General features: G+C 39.3%; 1 protein-coding gene across 1 annotated transcript in view; it reads right to left on the bottom strand.

The window, feature by feature from the left end:
* Nucleotides 1-24,779, bottom strand: part of kcnh8 (potassium voltage-gated channel, subfamily H (eag-related), member 8) — a 162,944-nt gene that overhangs the window by 49,920 nt on the left and 88,245 nt on the right. Inside the window, exons 6-7 of the mRNA XM_056480266.1 lie at nucleotides 22,002-22,159; nucleotides 4,018-4,222 (exon numbers count right to left, since the gene is read on the bottom strand). Coding sequence (XP_056336241.1) covers nucleotides 4,018-4,222; nucleotides 22,002-22,159 — 363 coding nt within the window. The remainder of the gene's footprint in view (nucleotides 1-4,017; nucleotides 4,223-22,001; nucleotides 22,160-24,779) is intronic.

Here is a 24,779-nt window from a genome sequence, read left to right as displayed (position 1 = left end):
AACAATGCTCAACTGGTACTAATGGGCCCAAAGTGTGCCAAGAGACTATCTCTCACACCATTACACCACCACCACCAGCCTGAATTGTTAATACAGTACAAGGCACGATGGATCCATGCTTTCAAGTTGTTGATGCCAAATTCCATCCAAATGTCGCAGCAGCAATCGAGACTCATCAGACTAGGCCACGTCTTTCCAATCGTTTGTTGTCCAATTTTAGTGAGCCTGTGCAAATTGTAGCCTCGGTTCTGTTTTTAACTGACAGGAGTGGCACCCGGTGTGGTCTTCTGCTGCTGTAGTTCATCCGCCTCAAGTTTCGACGTGTTGTGCATTCAGAGATGCTCTTCTGCATACCTCAGTTGTAACGAGTGGTTATTTGAGTTGCCTTTCTATCAGCTTGAACTAGGCTGCTGCCATGTGATTGGCTGATTGGAAATTTGAGTTAACAAGCAGTTGGACAGATGAACCTAATAAAGTGGCCGGTGATTGTAGTTTGCCAATATAACTTTTAAAAAAATTAAAACTGAAAACATCCAACCTGTGGGACGGTGACAGTTAATAGGTTTTAAAGAATGTTGGTTACCAGACGATACTTAAATTTGTACCCAGTTACCTTCATTCAATTTTTTTTCCCTACTATGGAAGTCAAAAGGTACTGTCTTAGTGTTAATTTCTTCAATGAAAATAAGGACATTTGTGGCCTGTGGCTTGCAACAAACAGAAATGTGACAGGTCTTGACAGCAGATAATAACAAAAATGATTGTTGGTTAATTTAATCTTTTTGACTACACTTTATTCTCGTCTTTGTGTCAATGATATTGCATGCTGATATAGTTACTGGCTATGTTTACATGGACATCAGTAATTGAATTATTTGCCTTAATTTGAATAAGACAATAATAAGATTAAGGCGTTTACATGAGTTGCTTTTTGAATGTTCCTTTTATGATCACGTTTTACATGTTATAGAACATAATTTGATTAACATCATTTCATATCCACATTTCCTCCAGAGTTTAATGTAATTTCGGGTGTTTCATTTAACTTTAACGACAGTTCGGCACTTTCACTTTCATTCAGGAACATTTCATGCATGCCCCCATGACCAACGAGATATTGGTTGCTAGTATGAACTGCTTGAAGAGCATAGTTTAATGGAATTTGATACCGCACACTGTATGGAAAAAACCTCTACATTTTACAATACGGGTGTCTGTGGTCCTTCACTGACTCGGTAGGTGCAGAGAATAGTGTCAAACAGCTGTGTGTGTATAGACTATCCTGTCGTAAAATGCGGCGAAAATCCTACACGATGGTAATAGTTTGATTAATATGTTTACATGTCTGTACTGCACTTCAATAATGTGACTAATATATTCCACGTCTTAATCTGATTTCTGTTCGATTATGACTTTAGTCGGAGTAAGGTAATCAAAAATCGCTGTTTACATGGTAGACTCTTAATCAGAGTATTGTTTTAATCATGGGCGACGCAGTGGCTCAGTAGGTAGTGCTGTCGCCTCACAGCAAGAAGGTCACTGGTTCGAGCCTCGGCTGGGTCAGTTGGCGTTTCTGTGTGGAGTTTGCATGTTCTCCCTGCGTTCGCGTGGGTTTGCTCCGGTTTCCCCACAGTCAAAAGACATGTGGTACAGGTGAATTGGGTAGGCTAAATTGTTCATAGTGTATGAGTGTGGATGGATGTTTTCCAGAGATGGGTTACAGTTGAAAGGGCATGCGCTGCGTAACACATGTGCTGGATAAGTTGGCGGTTCATTCCGTTGTGGCGACCCCAGATTAATAAGGGGACTAAGCGGAAAAGAAAATGAATGAATTAATGTTTTAATCGTACTAAAATCGGAATATTGGTGTCCATGTAAACATAATCATTCTTAGTATCCATTTACATCCAAGTTGTCTAGGGATGGGTACCGAAACTCAATAGTTTATATCGGTGCGACATTATAAGAGACTGAAGCTCTGAAGTTAACGGTTCTGCTTTCGATATTGGAGAATTAACGCTGAAAAACATTACTTACAGTAGCATAATTTAACTGCCCAACCTTTCCTAATTTGTGATATTTGATATTCGTCTGCACAGTTGGCAATCTCAGTTGCAACAATCGCAACAAGTTGTTTTCTTGTATAATCGGAAACACAAGCAATATGGCTAAGTGAAAGTCTCTTTTAAAACTGCATAAACTGCAATGAAAAGTAATGAAAAGTTTTTGACTGCCTAGCTATTAACGGTAATGTTACATCATCCACATCGTTATGCCTGCAGTCAATCACCTAAATTAGTATAATGTTAATAGTTAAATAAACACACACATTCAGTTAGAATGAAATCAATATATTTTCTGCAGTAGCCTAAACAAATCTTAAACATTAAAAATGCTTTTATGTCAGTTGTATTTACGAATATAGCCTATGAACAGCCTAATAATAAACTATGCTTATTAAGAAATTATATATAAAAAAATTACATTGTAAGATGCTCCAAAACTGTATAAAAAACAGTGATAACTCTAAAAACACTGTTAACTCATTCATTTGAATGCGTTAATGAAAAATCATGTACATTATCTCATTTAACTGCATTTTGCAAATCAAAGAGGGTATTTTCAACTGCAGGGAGCACAATAAACCAAGACAGATCCTGACTTCTGCCAGAAAAGGCAAACATGTTGATTTTCACCAAGAAGAATGGTTAAAAACTAAGCCATTTTCCCTCAAATCATTGTACTTTTTTACAGAAAAAAAAACATTATTTTACAATTATTGGTTTAGGTTTATTATATATTAAAAATAATAAATAATAATTTTATAATAAAATAAAGTGTTGTTAATTCTGTAAATTTTTTTTCATAAAAAAACACTACAAAAAGTATCGATAAGAGAACCGTTAAAGTACCAAACCGATAAGTGGTATCGATAAAAGTGGTAATACCGTTAAAACCTTAATGATACCCATTCCTAAAGTCATCCCATCTTAATCTTGGAAGAAAAAAAAAATCTTCATTATTATTAGTTTGTTGAAATGAAAACCTAGTCTTAGTGCTTTTTGCAACCATTTTTCCTGCCGTTGCAACTAAAATTTAACAGCATAATTGATTTGTTGAGCCAATAAACAATACATTCTGATGCATATGAGATCCATCCCAAAAGTGTAATGAAACAGTGCTACTTTTTGAAATGCACAGCACACTGACAATTTATCAGCTTGGTTGAAAAAAATGAGAAAGAGCTGTTCAAGCTAGAACGAACCAGAGCACAGTGAAATCCAATGAGATCCGCTTGATTTCCTTACAGACCTCACCAACACAAACCCCAAATTAGAATAGGTAATGAAATAACTCTTCATCGTTGTCCACAACTACTAGCATCGTTACACAGATCACCAATTATTGCTATAGTTTTACTGTAGTAACACTAATTGGCAACCACTGGTTGAACTGGACGATATTGATCCTGAATAAAATACAAATGATTTCAACATAAAATAAGCTTTGCAAATAAAAATGCCACTGTTTTCTGCCAAAATAAAAAAACTGTAACATTTGAATGCAAGCTAATAAATAATTGAACAATTAAAATCCGCATTAAATAATTTAGTTTAATACTAATATTTAATTTTTGATTTCATTAAATTCTAATTTTAATAACCATTTCAATCAATTTTAATGTTTTGTTTTTATTTTAATAGTACGTGTTTTCAAATAGATTATACACAGTTGCCAATGTAGGTAAACCTAAAATGTAGGTACTGCATCTGAATGTGAACTTACTTTGTGACCGTCACATATCACATATCATAGTCATCATCATTCAAGAATCTCCCTTGGCCTCATGACCTTCAGATTCTTGGCTTCAGTAGTAGATCATTTTGGTACTTTATTTCAGCAGCTACAAGTACGTATTGGCACATAAATCTACTTTGGCATACTCTTTTTCACTTACAACATCATAGCAAAACATCTGAATGCATCAAATGAGCAAATTCTGTGTGCTGGTCTCACCAATGTCCCAGGTGTCTGCGTTACTCTCCACCTCCTTCTTGCCAATGATGTACCAGATGCAAGCCATCCAGTGGGCCAGTAGAGCAAACATGGACATGAGCAGGGTCAGCACCACCGTACTGTGCTGGGAGTAGCGGTCCATCTTCTGCAGCAGACGCAGGAGTCTCAGCAGGCGGACGGTCTTTAGCAGATGGACCACTGACACCTGGCAGAGGCAAGAGGGGAGGAAGCATTAACTGGCCAGGATTTGCTCTGCCGGAAAGTGCATTTGAGGATTGTGCCTGTCATGTTAAATGATGGATATAATGTGATGTACAGTTTAGAAGTCATGCAATTTGTGGAGTCATTGCAAAGCTTAACCAAAACAAAGTGTAAGTCAATTGTAATATAATTTGCATGCGTTTTTAAGACTCATGACTTTGAATTTTCCATTTTGGAAATTATAATGTCTGTTTTATAATGTCTGTCGATTTAACGAAGAGTAACTTTTAGTTATTTATACAATGGAGAATATTCAGTGTTATTTCACATTTGCATTGACACAAACTCTTGGTTAATCTGGACCTTTGTCCAGTTGCTTTGGAAATATTAATACAGTATTTAGGGAAAAAAAAAATCAAGTTAAGTCATGTCATTTGCACAAGTTGTCACTAGTGGCCCGTTTCCACTGAGTGATACAGTACAGTATGGTTTGGTATGCTTTTAAGGCTGTTTCACTGTAAAAGGTACCTAAAAAGCGAACCGTACCACTTTTTGGGTACCCTTTGAAAAGGTTACCTAGCACAGAAAAAGGGTGCCAAAGGGTGGAGCTAGACACGCAACTGTACGCTATTGGTTTACAGAGATACAGTACATCATTCGCTCGTGGACAAGCCAGAATGAAAACAAAGGAACTGGCATGTTTTAAATACATAGCCGAGATATTACACCATAATAATGTAAACATATAATAATGGGCCATGGTCATCCCGAGCTCAGACAAACCTTATCATTGTCTTGATGAACAGCCACAAAGCCAAGAAGAAGAGCAGAATCTGCCCTGTGCCCAGTAACATTCGTTTTTTACAAGGCCATCTAAAGCACAAGCAGTTTCGCTTTCTCGTGTGCACTCGCCGCGCATCTATATTGATGATAATAACGTGCACGTGATTTTCGAAGTGCTTTTGAAATTTGATCCTGTCAGAAACAAACAAACGCAAGACTGACGTGCGAAAAAACAAAGGAGAAACCTAAAAAAAACAAAGGAGCAAGTGAAACTTTCAGCAACCTAAAACATGAATAAACTGCCATGTTTAACTATTATCATCGCCTTTTGGACTATTATGAAATCAGAATAATGGAATTACTCTCCAACAGAGGTTACATGTGCTGTGAAGATTAAAGGTACAGATAAAAAGTTTGCACTGACTGTGGGTTACATGTTTTGTGTTGTTTTTGAACCCAAATAAGGACTAAATGTATGCTGTGTGTAGTTTTTCTGTAATTGGTAACATATCAGAGACTGTAAGGGGCTATGTGTGTTCATATGTTGCATTTATTTAATTCTTTTATGAAATCACAGACGTTGAAGGTCATTGATCTGCAGTTATAATCAAATCATGTTCATAAAAAGGTTAGTAATGAACATTTATACACAAGTACTGTATTTATGTGTATAAAGCATCTGTTTTGTGAATGCTGCTCATTAAGTGCTGCTCATTAAGTGCTGCTCATTAAGTGCTGCTCATATGACATGTGAATGACCCACACAGCTTTACTGTAGTAATTTCCCCCAGCGAGAATGACGTTGAATGAAACTTTGTCGTACACCAAGCCCACCAAAAGAGTACCATTGGTACATTTCGGCAGTGGAAATGCAAGTCTGATAAAGGTGACCCATACCAACCCGTACAAAACCATAATGCATGCACTGTTTATTTCACTTTTCTTTGCTTTGATGCATTTATGCTTGTAGTTTGTTTATAACATGTTATGCATGATTCACTCCCCTACAGAATCATCTCAGTCAATCAAAATGAAAACATTCGATAACACTTTAGGGATCAATTCCCACTATTAACTAGTTGCTTAATTAACACTATTAATTAGCATGCATGTTATTGAGATATTGGCTGCTTATTAGTACTTATAAAGCACATGTTCTGTATTATATCATTCTACATCCCTAATCCTACCCAATACCTAAATTCCCTTAACTATTAATAAAATGCAAATTAGGAGTTTATCGAAGCAAAAGTCAAAATGGTTTGCTAAGAGTAAGAAACTAAACCTTAAAATAAAGTTTGAACAAAAATTGTTTCCAAGTATAACAAAGTATATCACAATATATATATTGCAGAAAAACAAAATATCGCAATGTCAGATTTTTCCAATATTGTGCAGCCCTAGTTGCCATTATTTGTTGAAATATGACATCAGTCAGAGCAAATGAAAATTATTGCTTTGATTAGTACTATGTTTATGTATTCCTATTTGTATATTTTTGTTTTTAAACTGAGAATTTGTTTTTCGTATTTGTTGTTTCCAAATGAGGATTTCACCATTACACATATGGGCAATACACTCAGTGCAATCGGCGCCTAAAAGTAAAGTCAAATTAGATCCATAGTTAGACTGACAGTAACCTCAGAAAAAGTAGCTAATCGGATACTGTAGAACACTACAGAACTACAGAACACTGAAAACCTAAATACATTTTATTAATAAATTAGATGTAATCTAAATAAATACATACACTGTAAAAAATAAATCCGTAAAATTTACAGTAAAAAAACAGCAGCTGTGGTTGCCAGTACAAACCGTAAAAGTAATTTCTCATTTTTTTACGGTAAACTACTGTATTTTATTAATTTATAGAGGTAATATGTCTGTATTTTGAATTACCAACATCTACACATCTTAGACACGTTAGCACACTCATATGCAGGTGGTGATGAGGAAGTTACATAATGAACCAATGCTCAGCACAATCAACTTTTCCCACAAGCAGAAAAGTGTATCAATGTATAGAAGGTGCTCAGTGTCATTCACACTGCTACTAAACACCAGTATGGTAACGCGCATAAAATTAAAGTCATGAAATAAACATTGTTTATCAACATTAGATGTAACATAAATCTCTAATGTACATAACTGATGGGGAAACAGCTAAAAAGATCCATAGTAATGTCAACAAAAAGCACAAAAAGTGATGTGCTGTACAGGGAATTCTGGGAAAGTCAATTTACGGTTATTCGCCGTATATCTTAAGGAAACATATTGTTAACCAGGTTACGGATTTGTACTGTAGCATTTTTACAGTTTTTTAACGTTGAAATCACGGCCATTTTTTACAGTGTACATTTGATTTACTGAAGGATGTTTTACAAAAACTAAAGGCCCGTGCACACCGAGACGTTTTTTGCTCGCGTTTTCCGTCGACGTGTAACGCCTTGTGACTAAATAAAGGGCTTCAATGTGATCGTGTACACCAACGTACAAAACACCAGGTGCAAAAGCGTCATTTTTTAAAAAACGCCTCATGTTGTTTTTTTTTGTTTTGACGCACCGCGTCAAAACCTTCTCCACCAATCAGATTGACAGTTTTGTTCATGTGCACGGAGCTGCTGAAGTTACAGTAAACAGCACTTGGAGGCGCTCAAGCGCAAAACTGTCAATGCAAGCACACATTGAAGAAGATGCCCAGAGGCGATATGAACGTGGAGCTGCTTATTGCTCTGGTGAACAATAATCATTTCTTCATAACAACAAGCATGTAAACTTTGTCTTCTTCTTCTTCTGCGTTGCAAGCGGGTGTCTGAAGCTTAAATTTGTGTAGTGGCATCTAACATCAAGGAGTGATTTTGACTCTTTTGCTCGACGCCTGTGAAAATCACTTGGGTTTGAATCGAGAAAAACGTCTTGAAAGTCCAACATCTTGAAAAAAGGGCATCCCAGTGGTTACGCCCTTAAAATGGCAAAAGTGGAATTGGACATGCCCTTGGTGCTATTGCGTCATTCCCTTTAGACTTTGTGCTTAGATCATTAAAATAGAGCCCTATGTTTTTTATTACTGTTTTCAATAGTTTTAAATTATTTGGGCACAAGAAATTACAATGTATGTAGCTTTAACAAAGATTAACTGTATTTAATTTTTAATAAATATATAATATAGAGTGTTATTTTACAGCCTTTTATTCATTTTCTGTACTTAAAAATACTGTAATACTCACAAGAAAACCAAAACGTACTTCTCATATGTATTTTCATGAATTTCATATGCACATTTCCATTACTTTATATTTATTCATGATTTTTGGGTGTATATAACACAGATGTTCTTGTCAGTCTAAAACCACATTCAACCATTCTGGTGAAGCTGTATTTATATCACAATATATATTGCCAGTTGTCAGAATGTCAGATTTCTTCACAATATCATGCAGCCCTCAAGCTTGGTTAATCAAAAATAATATATAACCCTGCTTTTCTGATGGCATGATAACCTTGGATTAAAAAATATCACGGTTTGATGATACTGTAATTACTGCTCTAAAATATATTCTTTGAAATGTCTGGGTAAAAAACAAAAACTCTTTTTCCCTTTGAACACAATATATTTTGTTTTAAGAAATATTAAAAATATTTTAGAGCAGTAAATATGTCAGGCTAAATGATTCAAATGAATCGTTAACTTCTGCTGTTTTTATTAGTTTTAAAAAACACTGATTTCTTTACAATTTAAAATGCCATTTTTTGAGAATTTTTCTGCTAGAGATACTGTTGTCTTAAAAAATAAACAAACTAAAGAAAAAATGTAAATAAAAAATTGTACATACGCCATAGTATTGGTATTGATATCAATTTGGTGACATTTTGGCTTTATAAAATTATAGTTAAATCATAGTAAAAACCTTGGTTATACAATGTAACATTTTATCAAGCAAATACATATAAAAAAATATGATACAACTGTAAGCCTGAGCAGATGTTTAGAGGTCATGGGTGTCTTGGATAATGGTGTAACATGCAGGTATGAGAGCTCTGAGACAACTGAGATTAAAATATTTAAGAGATCATCATTAGACTGAGAGACATTTGGGCCAATTATGGCAGTATAAAACATCTTTTCTCTCCGTCTCAGTCATGCAGAACCGCATTTTCTCAGGTGAAAGGAAATCTGCCGCCCACTAATAAATGAGACAATAAACCACACGAAATTGACTGCAGTTGAGGGCTATGAAAAATACAAACATACAACCAACGAAGAACAAACGAAGCCTGCCTAAGTATGTGTTTTTCAGTGGTGCAGTCATTATCTTCCCCTTCTCTGGAGGTCTGACTGTGTTCTCAGTCACTGTCAAACTGGCAGAAAACAGTCAAATGTATCATTCAGGGTACCAAACTGACATATATCAAGCAGAGTTTCCATCCAGAACATTCTATGATTTAAGTCAAATTCTGAAAAAATAAATAAATAAAAAATCAGACTGCTGATGATCTAAATATTGTAAATATGTTTGTGTATAAATCAGTTTTCAAAGTACGTAGCTACAATAACAGATAACTAGTAAGGGTGTAACAATGCATTGATATGGATTGATGCATCAATCAAATTATGTATGATATATCAATATGCATACAATTTTAATACCTATATAAATATTTTTTTATTTTGATAAAACTACACAAAATCTTATGTATTTCCACTATGTTTTTCTCAATGTCTAATGCAAATAAACAGATCTGATGATGAAAAGGTGTGTGTAATCTAGTAACACTGGTGAAAAATACAGTATAAGACAAGACTTAAATTGGCATTAAAGGGGTGGTCCACTACTATATCATATTTCAAACTTTAGTTGATGTGTAATGTAGCTGTGTGAACATAAACAATATAACTGAATTTAATATGCTCAAAGTTAAATGCAAAGGGAGATTTGGCTCTTATAGAGTTAGCTTAGCAAAGGCTAAAGCGAATGAAGTTTGGGGACTACAAAAAAACACATCCGGGTTAATGAAGTTATAAACTCTTCAGGTTATGCGCATTCACCATGTGCACACACCCCGTGCAGCAAAGAGGCGTGGCTAAAGGTGCTGTAAGGTTATAGCAGAGAACGCTAAAATGCCGTCCAAACGCTGCTATTTCCACAGAGCTTCTTTTGTTTTTGTATTTGGGCTTCCAAAGGAAACTACACAAAGAGATAAGAGCTTACAATTTAATTGTAATTATGTTCTAGAGAATTATAAGAAAGATATAGCTCTAGAATTTAACAAAGGACAGCTTCCAGAATCTCTCCTAGTTCAGTGCTGGATTCAGCTACAAACTCCTCCAACCACAATAGAAGAAGCTGTGGATTGTGAGACACAATCTGTAAGTATTTTTATTTGTTAAAATTTATCTATTACACGCACAGTTTCTGGCATTAACAGAATGTTGTAGCAAGAATGTAAACAAGAGGAAATCTTGTTTGGCACCTTTAACAATTTAGCTACAAAATCATATTTATCCATCAAACCGCTGTAAACAGCCACAATCTTTACCAGCGCTGCATTGTCTCTCTATGCAGCCGCTCTCTGTGCGTTATACAGTACATCTCAAATAAAAAACTCGCAAAAGATATGTGAACGTTTTATATTACTTACACATGCATATAACCCAAATATATATGAAAGACACTTGTCAGGTATTATTTTAGAGAGCAGGCATGAGGTTCAGCTGTGTCCTCTTCATTTTCTGTCTAATTTAGGCTCAAACTATATGGCTAACAGTTAAACTGACTGACTGTATTTATACAACGGCAAAGCACGTGCTAGTAGAGGCTTGGCGCTTCCTGGTGATCCGCGAATCAGAGCACATTATGTTAACTGTCCAATCAGAGTCTAGGGCGGGCCTTTGGGCGGGTCGTTTTCATGTTAGCTGAATAGCTGTATATAATCAAAGAAAGATATATAAAAAAATAACGTGATTTTCTACAAATGAAGCATGAGCACACATTGCTTTGCACCCCATAAACACAACCAAGCCTTAAAAATGTACTCTGGACCACCCCTTTAATATCAGTTTACCCACTATCAGAAATGCTAGTTGGATTGCCTATTTCATTTGAATATAAATAGTAATAGATATAAATTCAAATGAATTTTTTTTTAATTCAGCACTAATAATTTACTGCATATCTTAATAAATCCTAATGTTTTTTAATGTGAAAAAAAGATTTGCATTGATGCAAGCTTTTTGAGTAAATCTAGCCCCTTGTTCATGTTATCTTAAGCACATCATGGTTTTGGATACATTTATATCTGAGAAAAGGCACAAAAAGGCAAACAAAATCCATGTCATTCCCAAACAAAAGTGTCAAGGCAACTGAAAATCAGTCATGGAATTTGCAAAATGGCTTTGATTTGATAGGTTTTATGTTTAACAGCTTTGTTTTTGTATTCTTATTTATATTGATTCCTTTTTCTAAACTCTATTTCTAATTTTTCAACTAACTGTGATTTGTAAAGTGTTTATACATGTTTCAGAATACTATTATTATGCTTCAGGCATGTAAGTAAAAGTCCTACACAATTTATGCAGCATTTCTCTTCAACATCTCATTTAATTCAAAGTAACATTAGCAGTTGAAATAAAGTGTTACCAAAATTATTTATGCAAAAAGTTCCACCCTGCAGGCATGTTACACTATATATTCAGGAGGACGGCTGTAATAAATTCATTTTATATGTAATGTTTTATGTATTAAAGAAAGATTAAAGTGAACGTGCAAGAGAGAGAGAGAGGGGGAGTTTTAAACAGCCCATATATATTCTGTAACTATATATTAAGCATGGCTAACACTTTTGTATTAACCTGAACACGAACTTTCATACATACCAGGTCAGTAACAGATGCATACACACTACTATTAGATCAGTTTGTCCAGAGCTTAAGGCAATTACTAGCCGACAATATTCATCACAGCCTCTCTTATTATAATCAGACAGACAATCCCAGTGAGAAACAAGCCTTTCACGTCCCTGCAGCATTAAATAATAATCCATGTTGTAATGGCCACAATCTTTCATTTGACAATCAAATATTAATAAACACCAGGAGATGATGGTCTCAGAAGCAAAACCAATGAACATTAATGTCATTATAGAAAGAAAAAGGCTGAACTTAACAGCTGGTTAAAAATTAGTTAAGGGGTGAAATGGGGTGTAAATGGTAAGACTGTGCCAGGGGTTCAGGGAAGGGGAAAGGGGGAAATGAAAAGGGTAGTGAATGGGGGAAAGGGAAATGAAAACGGGAGCAGAAGGGAATGAGAATGGAAGTGGAAGGGGGAGGGGGAGGGGGAGGGAATGGTGGGGTGGGTTGGGGACCAGGGGTGTGTTTCCCAAACAAAGGCATAACTCACGGTGTAACTACCATGTTCAGAAAATAACCATGTGTCACGGATTGGTCAGGCTCTCACGATCCCCACTCACGAAGATCACCATCACCTGACTTCTAATGAGCACACAGCTGCATCACATTCACGAGCACCAGATAAAAGCACAGCACTCCAGTCGCTCATTGTCCGGGCTCGTCTCGACGAAAGCGGACAACTGAGCGACCACTCAGCGTAGTCATCCTCAGCTAAAACAAACGATTTACTTACCTGTTCTCTTTGTATTCCTCCTAGTCTTCCTGGTCCTCCCGAATCGTCCTGTCTTCCAGTCCTTCCAAGTCTGTGTCATCCTCTGTCAGCTGTATCTGGTGTGTGCTGTCCATCCTCGTGTATTCCTGTTACCCAGCCACGGAGGAAAAGACCCCAACATCATTCCTGATCCTCCTGGCTATCCTTCATGTGCTCCTTGTTGTCATTTAATAAACACCCTAACGTTTCCTTACCTCTGTCTCCTGTCCGCTTCATAACAGAAGCCCGGACCATTAACGACGACAACATGAGCACCCCCGATCACCTTCAAGAGCTGGTGGACCAGTTGAAGCGGATTCTACAGCCACCAGCTCCACTTTCCAACGCACCACCAGCACCGAGCACTTCCGCCTCCACAGTTTTCTTCTTCGGCCCTTCCTTCCAGTCCCATGGCCCGACCAGCGCCCTACTCAGGCGGAGCGGGGGAGTGCAATGGTTTTCTGTTACAATGTTCCCTCATATTCGAAATGCAACCTTCTCTATATCCCACAGATAAGTCGAAGATCGCCTACATCGTATCTCTACTCTCTGGACCTGCACTTAAATGGGCTGAGACGATCTGGAACCAAGCCGGGCCGGTCATGAATTCCATCACTACCTTCACGGAGTATTTCAAAGAGGTGTTTGGACGTTCTGATGGGGAAGTAGCCGCTGGAGAGCAGCTGTATCATCTAAAGCAAGGTACTCTATCTACACAGGAATATGCTCTCCGGTTTCGCACTCTAGCAGCTGCAAGTGGATGGAATGAGAGATCGTTGTTGACCACGTACCGGCTCGGCTTGGAACCCACTCTCCGAATCCAACTGGCCACATTAGATGATACAATGGGTCTGGAGAGATTCATCCAACATTCTCTCCGATGTTCCGATCGTCTCCGTTCCTATCAACAGGACACCATCACCCCCTCGTCTGCACTCCTCCAATCGCCTGAGTCAACAGCCTCTCCAGAACCAGAACCCATGATAATAGAGTCTGGAAGACTGACATCAGCGGAACGACAGAGGAGGCTGACCCGGGGTCTGTGTCTATACTGCGGTGTCAGTGGACACACCCGTATGGAGTGTCCCCTTCGTCCCATTCGGACTTCAGTGAGTGTATTCAGTACGAATATTGAACAATGTAAACCACTTACTACCACCGTACAAATAACTACTGCCTCTATTTCTCTCCTTGTCACAGCCCTCATCGACTCCGGGTCAGCAGGGAACTTCATCTCCCAATCCCTCTGTCGTCAACTCCACCTCCGTACTGAGGCGTCCTCGCATATATACCAGATACAACCGATAACCCAGTGCACTCGATCTTCGACCCGTATCCATCGACAATGCGAAGACATCCTTCTTCAAGTGGGGTTGTTACATCAAGAGAGGATTCAATTTCTGGTTCTGGAGGGTGCAAATATGGACATCATTCTAGGGCGCCCGTGGCTGGTGAAGCACGATCCCATCATCTCTTGGGGCACAGGAGAGATAAAGAAATGGGGATCTGGATGTACACCTGCCTGTTTTCCAAATCTCCCTCTTCAAGGTCGGAACCCCATTTCTTTGTTTGCAACATCGGTCGAGAGCCCTCCTGAGAAGCAGTCTATCCACATTCCTAAGGAGTACAGCTCCTTTCATGATGTCTTCTGCCCCAAGAGAGCTTCCCAGCTACCGCCGCATCGGCCATGGGACTGCGCGATCGACCTAGTTCCAGATGCCCAGTTGCCAAGAGGTAGGATCTACCCGCTCTCGCTTCCAGAGAATCAGGCAATGGAAGATTACATAAGGGAAGCTCTGAGTCAGGGGTACATACGTCACTCAAAATCACCAGCCGCCTCAAGCTTCTTCTTTGTGGCCAAGAAGGACGGAGGGCTGCGTCCATGCATCGACTACAGGGTCCTAAATAACGGTACAGTAAAATACCGATATCCCCTTCCTCTGGTACCAGCCGCTTTGGAACAGCTCCGAGAAGCTAAAGTCTTCACTAAATTGGACCTCCGCAGCGCGTATAATCTGATAAGAATACGTGAGGGGGACCAATGGAAGACAGCATTCGTGACCCCTACTGGCCACTATGAATATGAGGTCATGCCTTACGGTCTGGTCAACGCCCCCTCCGTATTCCAAAACTTCATTCATGAAGTCCTCCGGGAGTTTCTTCACCACTGTGTAATAGTGTACATAGATGACATCCTCATTTACTCCCGGAGTGAGGCCGAACATCGCCAACACGTTGCGGAGGTCCTACACACATTGAGAGAACATCACCTCTACCTCAAAGCGGAGAAATGCTCATTCCACCAGAAGTCGATTCATTTCTTGGGATACATCATTGACCAAACCGGTATACGTATGGATGGGAAGAAAATTGAGGCTGTTCTATCCTGGTCAGAACCCACTTCCATTAAGGAGCTCCAGAGGTTTCTTGGGTTTGCTAACTTTTATAGACGGTTTATCAAGGACTACAGCAGGATTACATCACCTCTCACTAATCTCCTCAAGGGTAAACCCAAAGGACTGGAGTTGACCAAAGAAGCAGCCGCAGCCTTCCGCCTTCTTAAGAAGGAGTTCACAAGGGCCCCACTCCTGACTCATCCTGACCCAAATCTTCCTTTCGTGGTGGAAGTGGACGCATCCACCACCGGCGTCGGGGCAGTATTATCTCAACATCATGATACACCGCCCCGACTGCATCCCTGTGCCTATTTCTCTCGGAAGTTGAGCCCGGCGGAGCAGAATTACAGCATAGGAGACAGGGAGCTTCTAGCAATCAAGCTAGCCTTGGAGGAGTGGCGTCACTGGTTGGAGGGAGCCAAACATCCGTTCCAGGTGATCACAGATCACAAAAACCTCCAATACATCAAAGAGGCCAAGAGACTATGTCCACGTCAAGCCAGATGGTCACTTTTCTTCTCACGTTTTGATTTCTCCATTTCCTATCGTCCAGGACCCAAGAATCTAAGAGCAGACGCTCTCTCTCGTTTACACGAGCATCACGATCATGAAGAACTCCCAACGAAGATTCTTCCCGAACACATCTCCATTTGTCCGATCACCTGGAACGCTCCTCCAGTCGTTGCCACTCCGGAAGCCCCTGCTCCGCCGGGATGCCCTCCTCATCGGCAGTTCATACCACCTGAACACCGGGTAGATCTGATCCACTCCTTACATACCTCGCTAGGCACTGGACATCCAGGGATCAACAATACTCTCTCGCTAGTATCCCAACGATTCTGGTGGCCAAACATGGCAAGGGATGTGAGGCAATATGTTCAGGGCTGTAAGGACTGTGCCCAATCCAAGAGCCCACGTCATCTACCCGCTGGAAAGCTCCATCCCTTGCCGATTCCGAACCGTCCCTGGTCACACCTAGGAGTGGACTTTATCACTGACCTCCCTTCGTCAGAAGGTAATACCTGTATTCTAGTCATAGTAGATAGATTCTCAAAGTTTGTCAAACTAATCCCTCTGAAAGGTCTTCCCACAGCCTTTGAAACTGCCGACAATATCTTTAATCAAGTCTTCAGGTCATTTGGTATTCCAGAAGATATTGTGTCGGACAGAGGTCCACAGTTCATCTCACGTCTATGGAAAGCCTTCTTCAAGCTCCTAGGTGTGGCCGTCAGCCTCTCTTCTGGATATCATCCCCAAACCAACGGGCAGACAGAGAGGAAGATTCAGGAGGTGGGACGGTTCCTGAGGACCTTCTGCAGTGGGCACCAGAACTCCTGGAGCCAGTATTTGGGCTGGGCAGAATATGCCCAAATTCACTGCGGCAACCCTCCACCGGACTCACGCCATTCCAGTGCGTCCTGGGCTTCCAACCACCGCTCTTTCCCTGGGATGGCGAACCATCTGATGTCCCCGCAGTGGATCACTGGTTCCGGGAGAGCGAGAGAGTCTGGGACGAGGCTCATCAACATCTGCAGAGGGCAGTCCGTCGAAGCAAGGTAACCGCCGATAGGAGAAGGTCTGAAGAACCCAGATACACACCCGGACAAAAGGTGTGGCTATCCACCCGGGACATACGCATGCGACTGCCCTCTCGCAAGTTAAGTCCCCGATTTGTTGGTCCCTTCACCATCGTGGAACAGGTTAACCCCGTCACCTACAAACTACAATTACCCTCTCACTACCGTATTCACCCTACATTCCACGTATCACTCCTGAAACCCTATCACGATCCTGTTCTTCCCTCCACAGAGCCTGACCACGAAGAGGAACCCCCTCCTCCACTGCTCCTAGAAGAAGGAGCCGTCTACGCAGTGAAGGAGATCTTGCGTTCCCGACGTCGTGGTGGCCAGTTGGAGTACCTGGTGGACTGGGAAGGGTACGGCCCCGAAGAAAGGACATGGGTTCCCAGAGCTGATATTCTCGATCCTAGTCTCATGGTGGAGTTTCATGAGAGCCACCCTGAGTTCCCAGCGCCTAGAGGCAGAGGGAGACCACCACGGCGTCGGAGGTGTCGGCCCTCAGGAGCGGGCCCTGGGGAGGGGGGTACTGTCACGGATTGGTCAGGCTCTCACGATCCCCACTCACGAAGATCACCATCACCTGACTTCTAATGAGCACACAGCTGCATCACATTCACGAGCACCAGATAAAAGCACAGCACTCCAGTCGCTCATTGTCCGGGCTCGTCTCGACGAAAGCGGACAACTGAGCGACCACTCAGCGTAGTCATCCTCAGCTAAAACAAACGATTTACTTACCTGTTCTCTTTGTATTCCTCCTAGTCTTCCTGGTCCTCCCGAATCGTCCTGTCTTCCAGTCCTTCCAAGTCTGTGTCATCCTCTGTCAGCTGTATCTGGTGTGTGCTGTCCATCCTCGTGTATTCCTGTTACCCAGCCACGGAGGAAAAGACCCCAACATCATTCCTGATCCTCCTGGCTATCCTTCATGTGCTCCTTGTTGTCATTTAATAAACACCCTAACGTTTCCTTACCTCTGTCTCCTGTCCGCTTCATAACACCATGTAGTGACAAGTCTTTCCCAAACTCTGTCAGTGATCTTATAGTCTGAACCACATGAGTTAAAATGCTTTCCATAATGACACTCATCAAAAAGAGCGGAGAACATTCTATAGATATATATGGATTTGTATGTTTTTAATAGATTTTTTAATCCAATATGTGTTATATAAGTAATTTGAATATTATCTTTTTTCCACCGTAATTAATTGAAACAATTGACATTTCCTTGCTTTTACAAAAATTATTGAGAATATTCCATATTTTTTCTATTGTAAACGAAGGATAAAAGCACTCAATATAACATGTAGTCTATTCTCATATGCAAGATATATATGGCCATACAATGACATGTAAAAACATATTTTCATTTGAATGTATATTGCATATTTTTGGATTGTGAGGGAAACCAGAGCACCCAGAGGAAACCCACACACCTTGTAATGAGTTACTTTCATTATCAAAATTTGTAACATTAAACTAAAAACACTGCAGAAATATTGCATATGCAATGATGTGAAAAATGTTTGTCCCTTACCCCTTACTGATTTTTTTCATGTTTGTCACAATCACAAACATCATCTAAAAATGGCAAAAACATGGAATAATGGAGAACCTCCCTTGGAGTGGCCAGCCGACCGAAATAACCCCAAGAGCGCAGCAAAAGCTCATCCAAGAGATCACAATAACCCTACAACAACATCCAAAGAACTGCAGGCATCACTTGCCTGTTCATGTGTTCATGACTCCACCATAAGACAGAGTCTCGACGAAAATGGTTTGCCGAGTTCCAAATACAAATTTTATTTATGGAGAAAATTACAAAATGGCTGTCTTTGCCTGAAATAATTACCCTACAAAAATGTGTATATTCCATACAAAGTATGAAGCTGATCGGTCAGTTCTTATCAAGTGACTCGCTGTGCACTTGCAGCATTAATTTAACTGAGTGCATCTGGATGGCGCTAGCGCATCACACCACTTGCGCGCGAAAGCTGCACACCTCCGTTGGAAATAACAAACTTGCACAAACTCTAGAAAAGACGTGATCTGCAAACAGCCCCTAAAAAGCTGCCGTCATTTGCAATCTCCAGCAGTTGATCTTCTTGCACAGACATGGTAGATTCACCTGATTTGTTGACAAATGGGTTGCAGATCAATTCCTTGGCAGTTTGTGGGTCCTTCATGTGCCTTTTCCCCTTCGCAAAGAAACTTTCCAAAGACGTCAATTTCTTACTCATTTTGCTGCTTGTGGGTTAAATTTGGGCGCTCAAGTGACCAAGATGTGAGCGGGAGAATACATTTTTCTAAATAAAATATTTTTCAAAATAAACAAAAATAATTAATGGTTTCCGTAATTAATGATGCCCAGTACCAGTTGATCCATGTACCAATCTGCAGCCCGGTGGTTAAGGACCACTGATCTAAAGCACACCAGGCAAGTCCAATTCTGAATAACTGAAGAAAAACTAAATAAATACTTTTGAGTGGCCTAGTCAAAGTCCTGACCTGAATCCAATTGAGATGCTGTGGCATGACCTCAAAAGGCAGTTCAGTGTGGCTGAATTACAACAATAGGGTATATGCCGAAGCATGCTAATAGGACTTTGAATTTGCCAGTAACCTGGGTTAAGCGCTTCCGGTCAATGTTGTATGCCAATGAAAAATCGGCGCATTTAAGGTCAGTTTTCTTTTAAAATCAGCGATCTCCACTGGCTAACTGATATCTGATATAAAGTGGGTCTCAGATTGTACTCGAAGCACTGCATTAAATAACCTTTCCCCCGCCATGTCTGTATGTATGAATGTATTTTAATCACATTACAACATCGATGCTGTAAAAGGAACCGTATGAAATGGAAAAAAAACTCCATAATAACAGGTCACCGGAAGTTTATCAGTATGGGAAAAATACTAGCTCGGCATATACCCTATTCTGCAAAGATGAGGAGGGCAAGATTCCACCACATCATTGTAAATGCCTCATTGTAAGTTATCGAAAATGCTTGATTCCAGTTGTTATAGCTAAGGGTGGCCCAATTTGGGAAACACTGAATCACTAAACTATGTTTTTAATGACAAAACGTTCAATCTTAGTTGGCTAACGATGGTTTTGGGAAACACACCCAATAGGAAAAGGATACAGAAAGGAGAACAAAAAAAAGGGAAGAAAGGAGAAGAAAAAAAGGGAAAGAAAATTGGCAATTACAAGGAAAAGTCAGCTAAAAGGAAAAAAAAAAAACAGGATAGAAAGGGAAAAAACAGGATAGAAAAAGAAAACCAGAGAGAAAGGGAAGATGGAAATTAATTGAGCAGGAGAAGAAAATAAGAGAGGACAGAAAAGAAAAGAAAAGAAAAGAAAAGAAAAGAAAAGAAAAGAAAAGAAAAGAAAAGAAAAGAAAAGAAAAGAAAAGAAAGAGACGAGTGGAGTAAAAGAAATAGCGGATGTCTTTTTTGGGCTTGCGTGTGTGTGTTCAGTGTACTGTAGCTGAAGGGCAGATATGAAGGGATACCAGAGGAGCAGAGGTGCAATCTGTAATTGGAGCAGATTTAAAGGAACATCTCAGAGACAACAAGGTCTGTATTACAGCGGTGCTCAAGTAAAGTCCTCTGCGTTTCACTCTCCTTCTCTTAATAAGCCTCGCTGGATTTCGAGGGCTCTTTGGATGTGTTTGGCTGTACAGAGGGATGCAGGGTTTCATTTACTGCATGTGTCATCACTGTAAGTCTGTGTTTCCAAGTGGGACTGATCGATTCCGCCAGTCTGGATTGGCTAGAAAAGCTGACTGTCTATTTCTGTGAATTAAAACCAGGAGCCTGTGACCCTTGCTTTTATAGAAGACTCGTCAGAGGCAGAGGCGGCCAATTTTAGAGCCTGCTATACATCTTTATTTGTACAGTACCTGAACCCAGGATCACTCATTAAAAGTTCTACATCCATGATGTTATCAAAAAAAAAACATTTCAAAGTTCACCTGTAGGGTCAGCTAACAGAGTGCCGCAGCTTAATGTTTTGTTTTATATTTAAGAAAGCACAAAACAGATCGTTTAGCTAAATTCAGAGCTAAAGAACCATCAGAAAATACAGCCCATTCCTGGTCAAAACTGTTGTTTAATGTACACTACCTGATAAAAGTCTTGTCATCGATCCCAGTTGTAAGAGCAACAAATAATAATAATAAAAAATAACTTCTAGTTTGATCATTTGTAAAAGTGGCAGAAGTGGCCAATGAATCCTCTGTTGAACTGCATCCTATAGTCATCACAAATACTGCAGAAGAGCTATTGGAGCCTGCATGGACCCAAGATTCTCACAGAAACCAGTCAAGTTTGGTGAAAGAAAAATCATAGTTTGGGGTTACATTCAGTATAGGGGTGTGCGAGAGATCTGCAGAGTGGATGGCAACATCAACAGCCTGAAGTATCAAGACATTTGTGCTGCCCATTACATTACAAACCACAGGAGAGGGTAAATTCTTCAGCAATGTAGCACTCATTCTTATACTTCAGCCTCTACATCAAAGTTCCTAAAAGCAAAGGTCAAGGTGCTCCTGGATTGGCCAGCACAGTCACCTGACATGAACATTTTTGAGCATGTCTGGGGTAAGCTGAAGGAGAAGGAACTCTGGGAGTTCCGCAAGAACTTTCTTTGCCATTCCAAATGACTTTATTAATAAGTTATTTGAGTCATTGCAGAGATGTATGCATGTAGTTGCCCAAGCTCATGGGAGTCATACACAATATTAATTATTTTTCTACTATACCATGACTTTATATCTATACTGTACATTATTTCTGTTAAGTGACAAGACAATTGTCTGAGCAAAGTCAGATCTTACTGTCCTAATTAAATAAATAAAAATCAAGGCATGATCATATTTTATTTTGGTAAAATAAGCATAATCTAGAGGTCTTTGCCTTTCATGTAAGCCACTTCTGATACCAAATGATCAACTAGAATTCAAATTATTGCTATTCCTAAAACTTAGATAGGCGGCAGGACTTTTGTCAGGTAGTGTATTTGTTTAGCTGGTGATAAAATAAGTGACATATTAAAACAATACATATCACGATGTAGTATGATTTCTGTAAATAAATGTTACTTCTTTTAAGTCTAGGAGTTTTGACAAAAAATTAGAACTAAAAAAATATTTGTTTTACCCCAAATTTACTGTATAATAAAAACCATGCCAATGCTTGCCATGTTGGTATTTGTTCTGCAAGCTCGGATTCTGTGTGGGCCTGATTTTATTGGTGAAATTATGCACATTTTATGAATTCAAAATGCACCTAAAAGCTGTGAAAACATGTTCCCGCAGATTTCCCCCTGATACATTCATTATAATTTTCTTAATTTATGCATTACTCACCACGCTGACTTTGAAAGCGTAAAGAAGATCAAAGGGGAGAGCAGCAACCAGGTCGATGATGAACCAGGTGGTCATGTAATGGATGCAGATCTGCCGCGCATCGAAGATCACCTGCCCAGACTTACTCACATACGTCGTGCGGAAACTAAACACAATGTCTGGAGAAGTGACAGAATAGACAGAGTAAGCGTTTTCCCAAAAAAACACCATCAGCTTAATCTCCATAAAAAACACTGTGTTCTTTGAAGCATTTCTAACAGCAAAGATGCTTTTCTGCCAGCTATGCATCAAGTGTTATCACAGAGAAACAAAAAAGAAGAATAAAACAATCACACTCAATACACTGTCAACAAAATATGAACATATGTCAACAACATGAATATCAGAGTTTCTAAACCAAAGCAAATATTGAGTATTAGTGTAAAAGATACAATAGAAAAGATACATTTATTACCAGTGTGTTTGCAGTTGGTTCATTTAGACACTTTTAGATGTTCTTGCTATTTAATTCTAAAGGAACACAAAAATATACAGTATATACAAATAGTGTGTTGAAAACCAAACTATAAAATGTCATGGATGTGTATTTGCTGAGTAATCCAACATTTTGTAGTGGGAAAATGAAAATTTGTTGCATTAAATACTAAAGGCGACAGTCAAAAATGGGGGGAAACAAACTTTCACCAGCAAAGTTTATGTACCTGTAACTCAAAGTTCAGTTCAATCCAATACATTTGCATAGAACATACTGACTGCCAAAAACATATTGAAATGGTCAAGCTGAGGCACTTCAACTTGTACTCAGTATTCCGATTCTGTATTTGAATTAGTTTCCGGGATATTTGCAAAAAGAACAGCTTTTGAAGCTACCGAGCGTTCTAAAATAGTCTTGTAACCACATTTTAAAGCACTAAAACCCCAATACTTCTGGGACTGAATCATTTAGGGCCTTAAAGATGAAGATTCAAAAAGTTTCCTATGAACCAGAATATAAAATGAATTTAAAGTCTTGAATACTGAGTTATGGCCATGCAAACCTTATGGACGGCAAAATCGCCTCACAGAAAGGCATGTGGTGTTCAATTTATTTTATAGAAGGAAACAAGACAAGATTTTAATAGTATTTATTCTTCAGACATTATTCTTTCGATACACCAAATACAAGCTGTATGCACTGGATAAACTGAACAATTTGAGGAAGAATGTCAATATACACTCATTTTATTAGGTACACCTGTCCAACTGCTTGTTAACACGAATGTTTAATCAGCCAATCACATGGCAGCAACTCAATGCATTTCGGCATGTAGACATGGTCAAGACGATCTGCTGCAGTTCAAACCGAGCATCAGAATAGGGAAGAAAGGTGATTTAAGTGACTTTGAACGTGGCATGGTTGTTGGTGCCAAACAGGCTGGTCTGAGTATTTCAGTAACTGCTGATCTACTGGGATTTTCACGCACAACCATCTCTAGGGTTAACAGAGAGTTCAGAGGAGAATGGCCAGACTGGTTCCAGCTGATAAAAAGGCAACAGTAACTCAAATTAGCACTCGTTACAACAGAGGCATGCAGAAGAGCATCTCTGAACGCACAACATGTCCAACCTTTAGATGGATGTGCTATAGCAGCAGAAAACCACACCGGGTGTCCCTCCTTTCAGCTAAGAATAGGAAACTGAGTCTACAATTCGCACAGGTTCACAAAATTGGACAATAGAAGATTGGAAAAATGTTGCCTGGTTTAATGAAAATTTCTGCTGCAACATTCTGATGGTAGGATCAGAATTTGGCAACAACAACATGAAAGCATGGATCCATCCTGCCTTGTATCAATGGTTCATGCTGCTTGGCACACTTTGGGCCCATTAGTACCAATTGAGCATCGTGTCAACACCACAGCCTACTTATTGTTGCTGACCATGTCCATCCCTTTATGACCACAGTGTACCCATCTTCTGATGGCTATTTCCAGCAGAATAACCCGCTATGTCATAAAGCAAAAATCATCTCAGACTGGTTTCTTGGACTTGACAATGAGTTCACTGTACTCAAATGGCCTCCACAATCACCAGGTCTCAATCCAATAGAGCACCTTTGAGCTGATGTGGAACAGGAGCTTTGCATCATCTTTATGCTATAATGTCAATATGGACCAAAATCTCTAAGGAATATTTCCAGTATCTTGTTGAATCCATTTCACGAAGGATTAAAGCAGTTCAGAAGGCAAAAGGGGGTCCAAACTGGTACTAGTAAGGTGTACCTAATAAAGTGGCTGGTAAGTGTAGATCATATCTTTGTTACTGAAATATATAAGGCCTCAAAAGTTAAGATTACAAAAAAGGAGTTTACTGAGAATGAGAATCAGAAAGAACATTAAGATAGCTTTAGTACTTTTATAGTTACAGTCCTGCGAACCTTGAAAAAATATTAATTTTCGCACATTCTTTGCAACTGATAAAACTAGATGCAAGAACAATTTCTAGTTTCAAAATGATTTGTTCTTTAGACATTATTGTTTTAAAAGATGTGTTTGCCAATAGGGGTCATATTTGGTTTTTGGTGTGTGTACATTTACACATCACATTGATATTCCTATATTTCTGAAAATTACCCACATATAGCTTTAAAATTGAAGGTACTAAAAGAAATGTTTGTTAAAAACAACATCATCTAAAAAGTATAGTATAATATCTGTAATACCTCATGAGTTACAGGCTTGCAATTGTTGGAACAGATACCAAAAAAGTACTTTTTTCAATTTCAAATTGTCACAATTG

Source organism: Danio aesculapii, chromosome 19 (genome assembly GCF_903798145.1).
Source record: "Danio aesculapii chromosome 19, fDanAes4.1, whole genome shotgun sequence".
In the NCBI taxonomy this organism is placed as follows: Eukaryota; Metazoa; Chordata; class Actinopteri; order Cypriniformes; family Danionidae; genus Danio; species Danio aesculapii.
Note: the sequence above shows the minus strand (reverse complement) of the source record. Positions and strands in the feature narration are given on the sequence as shown.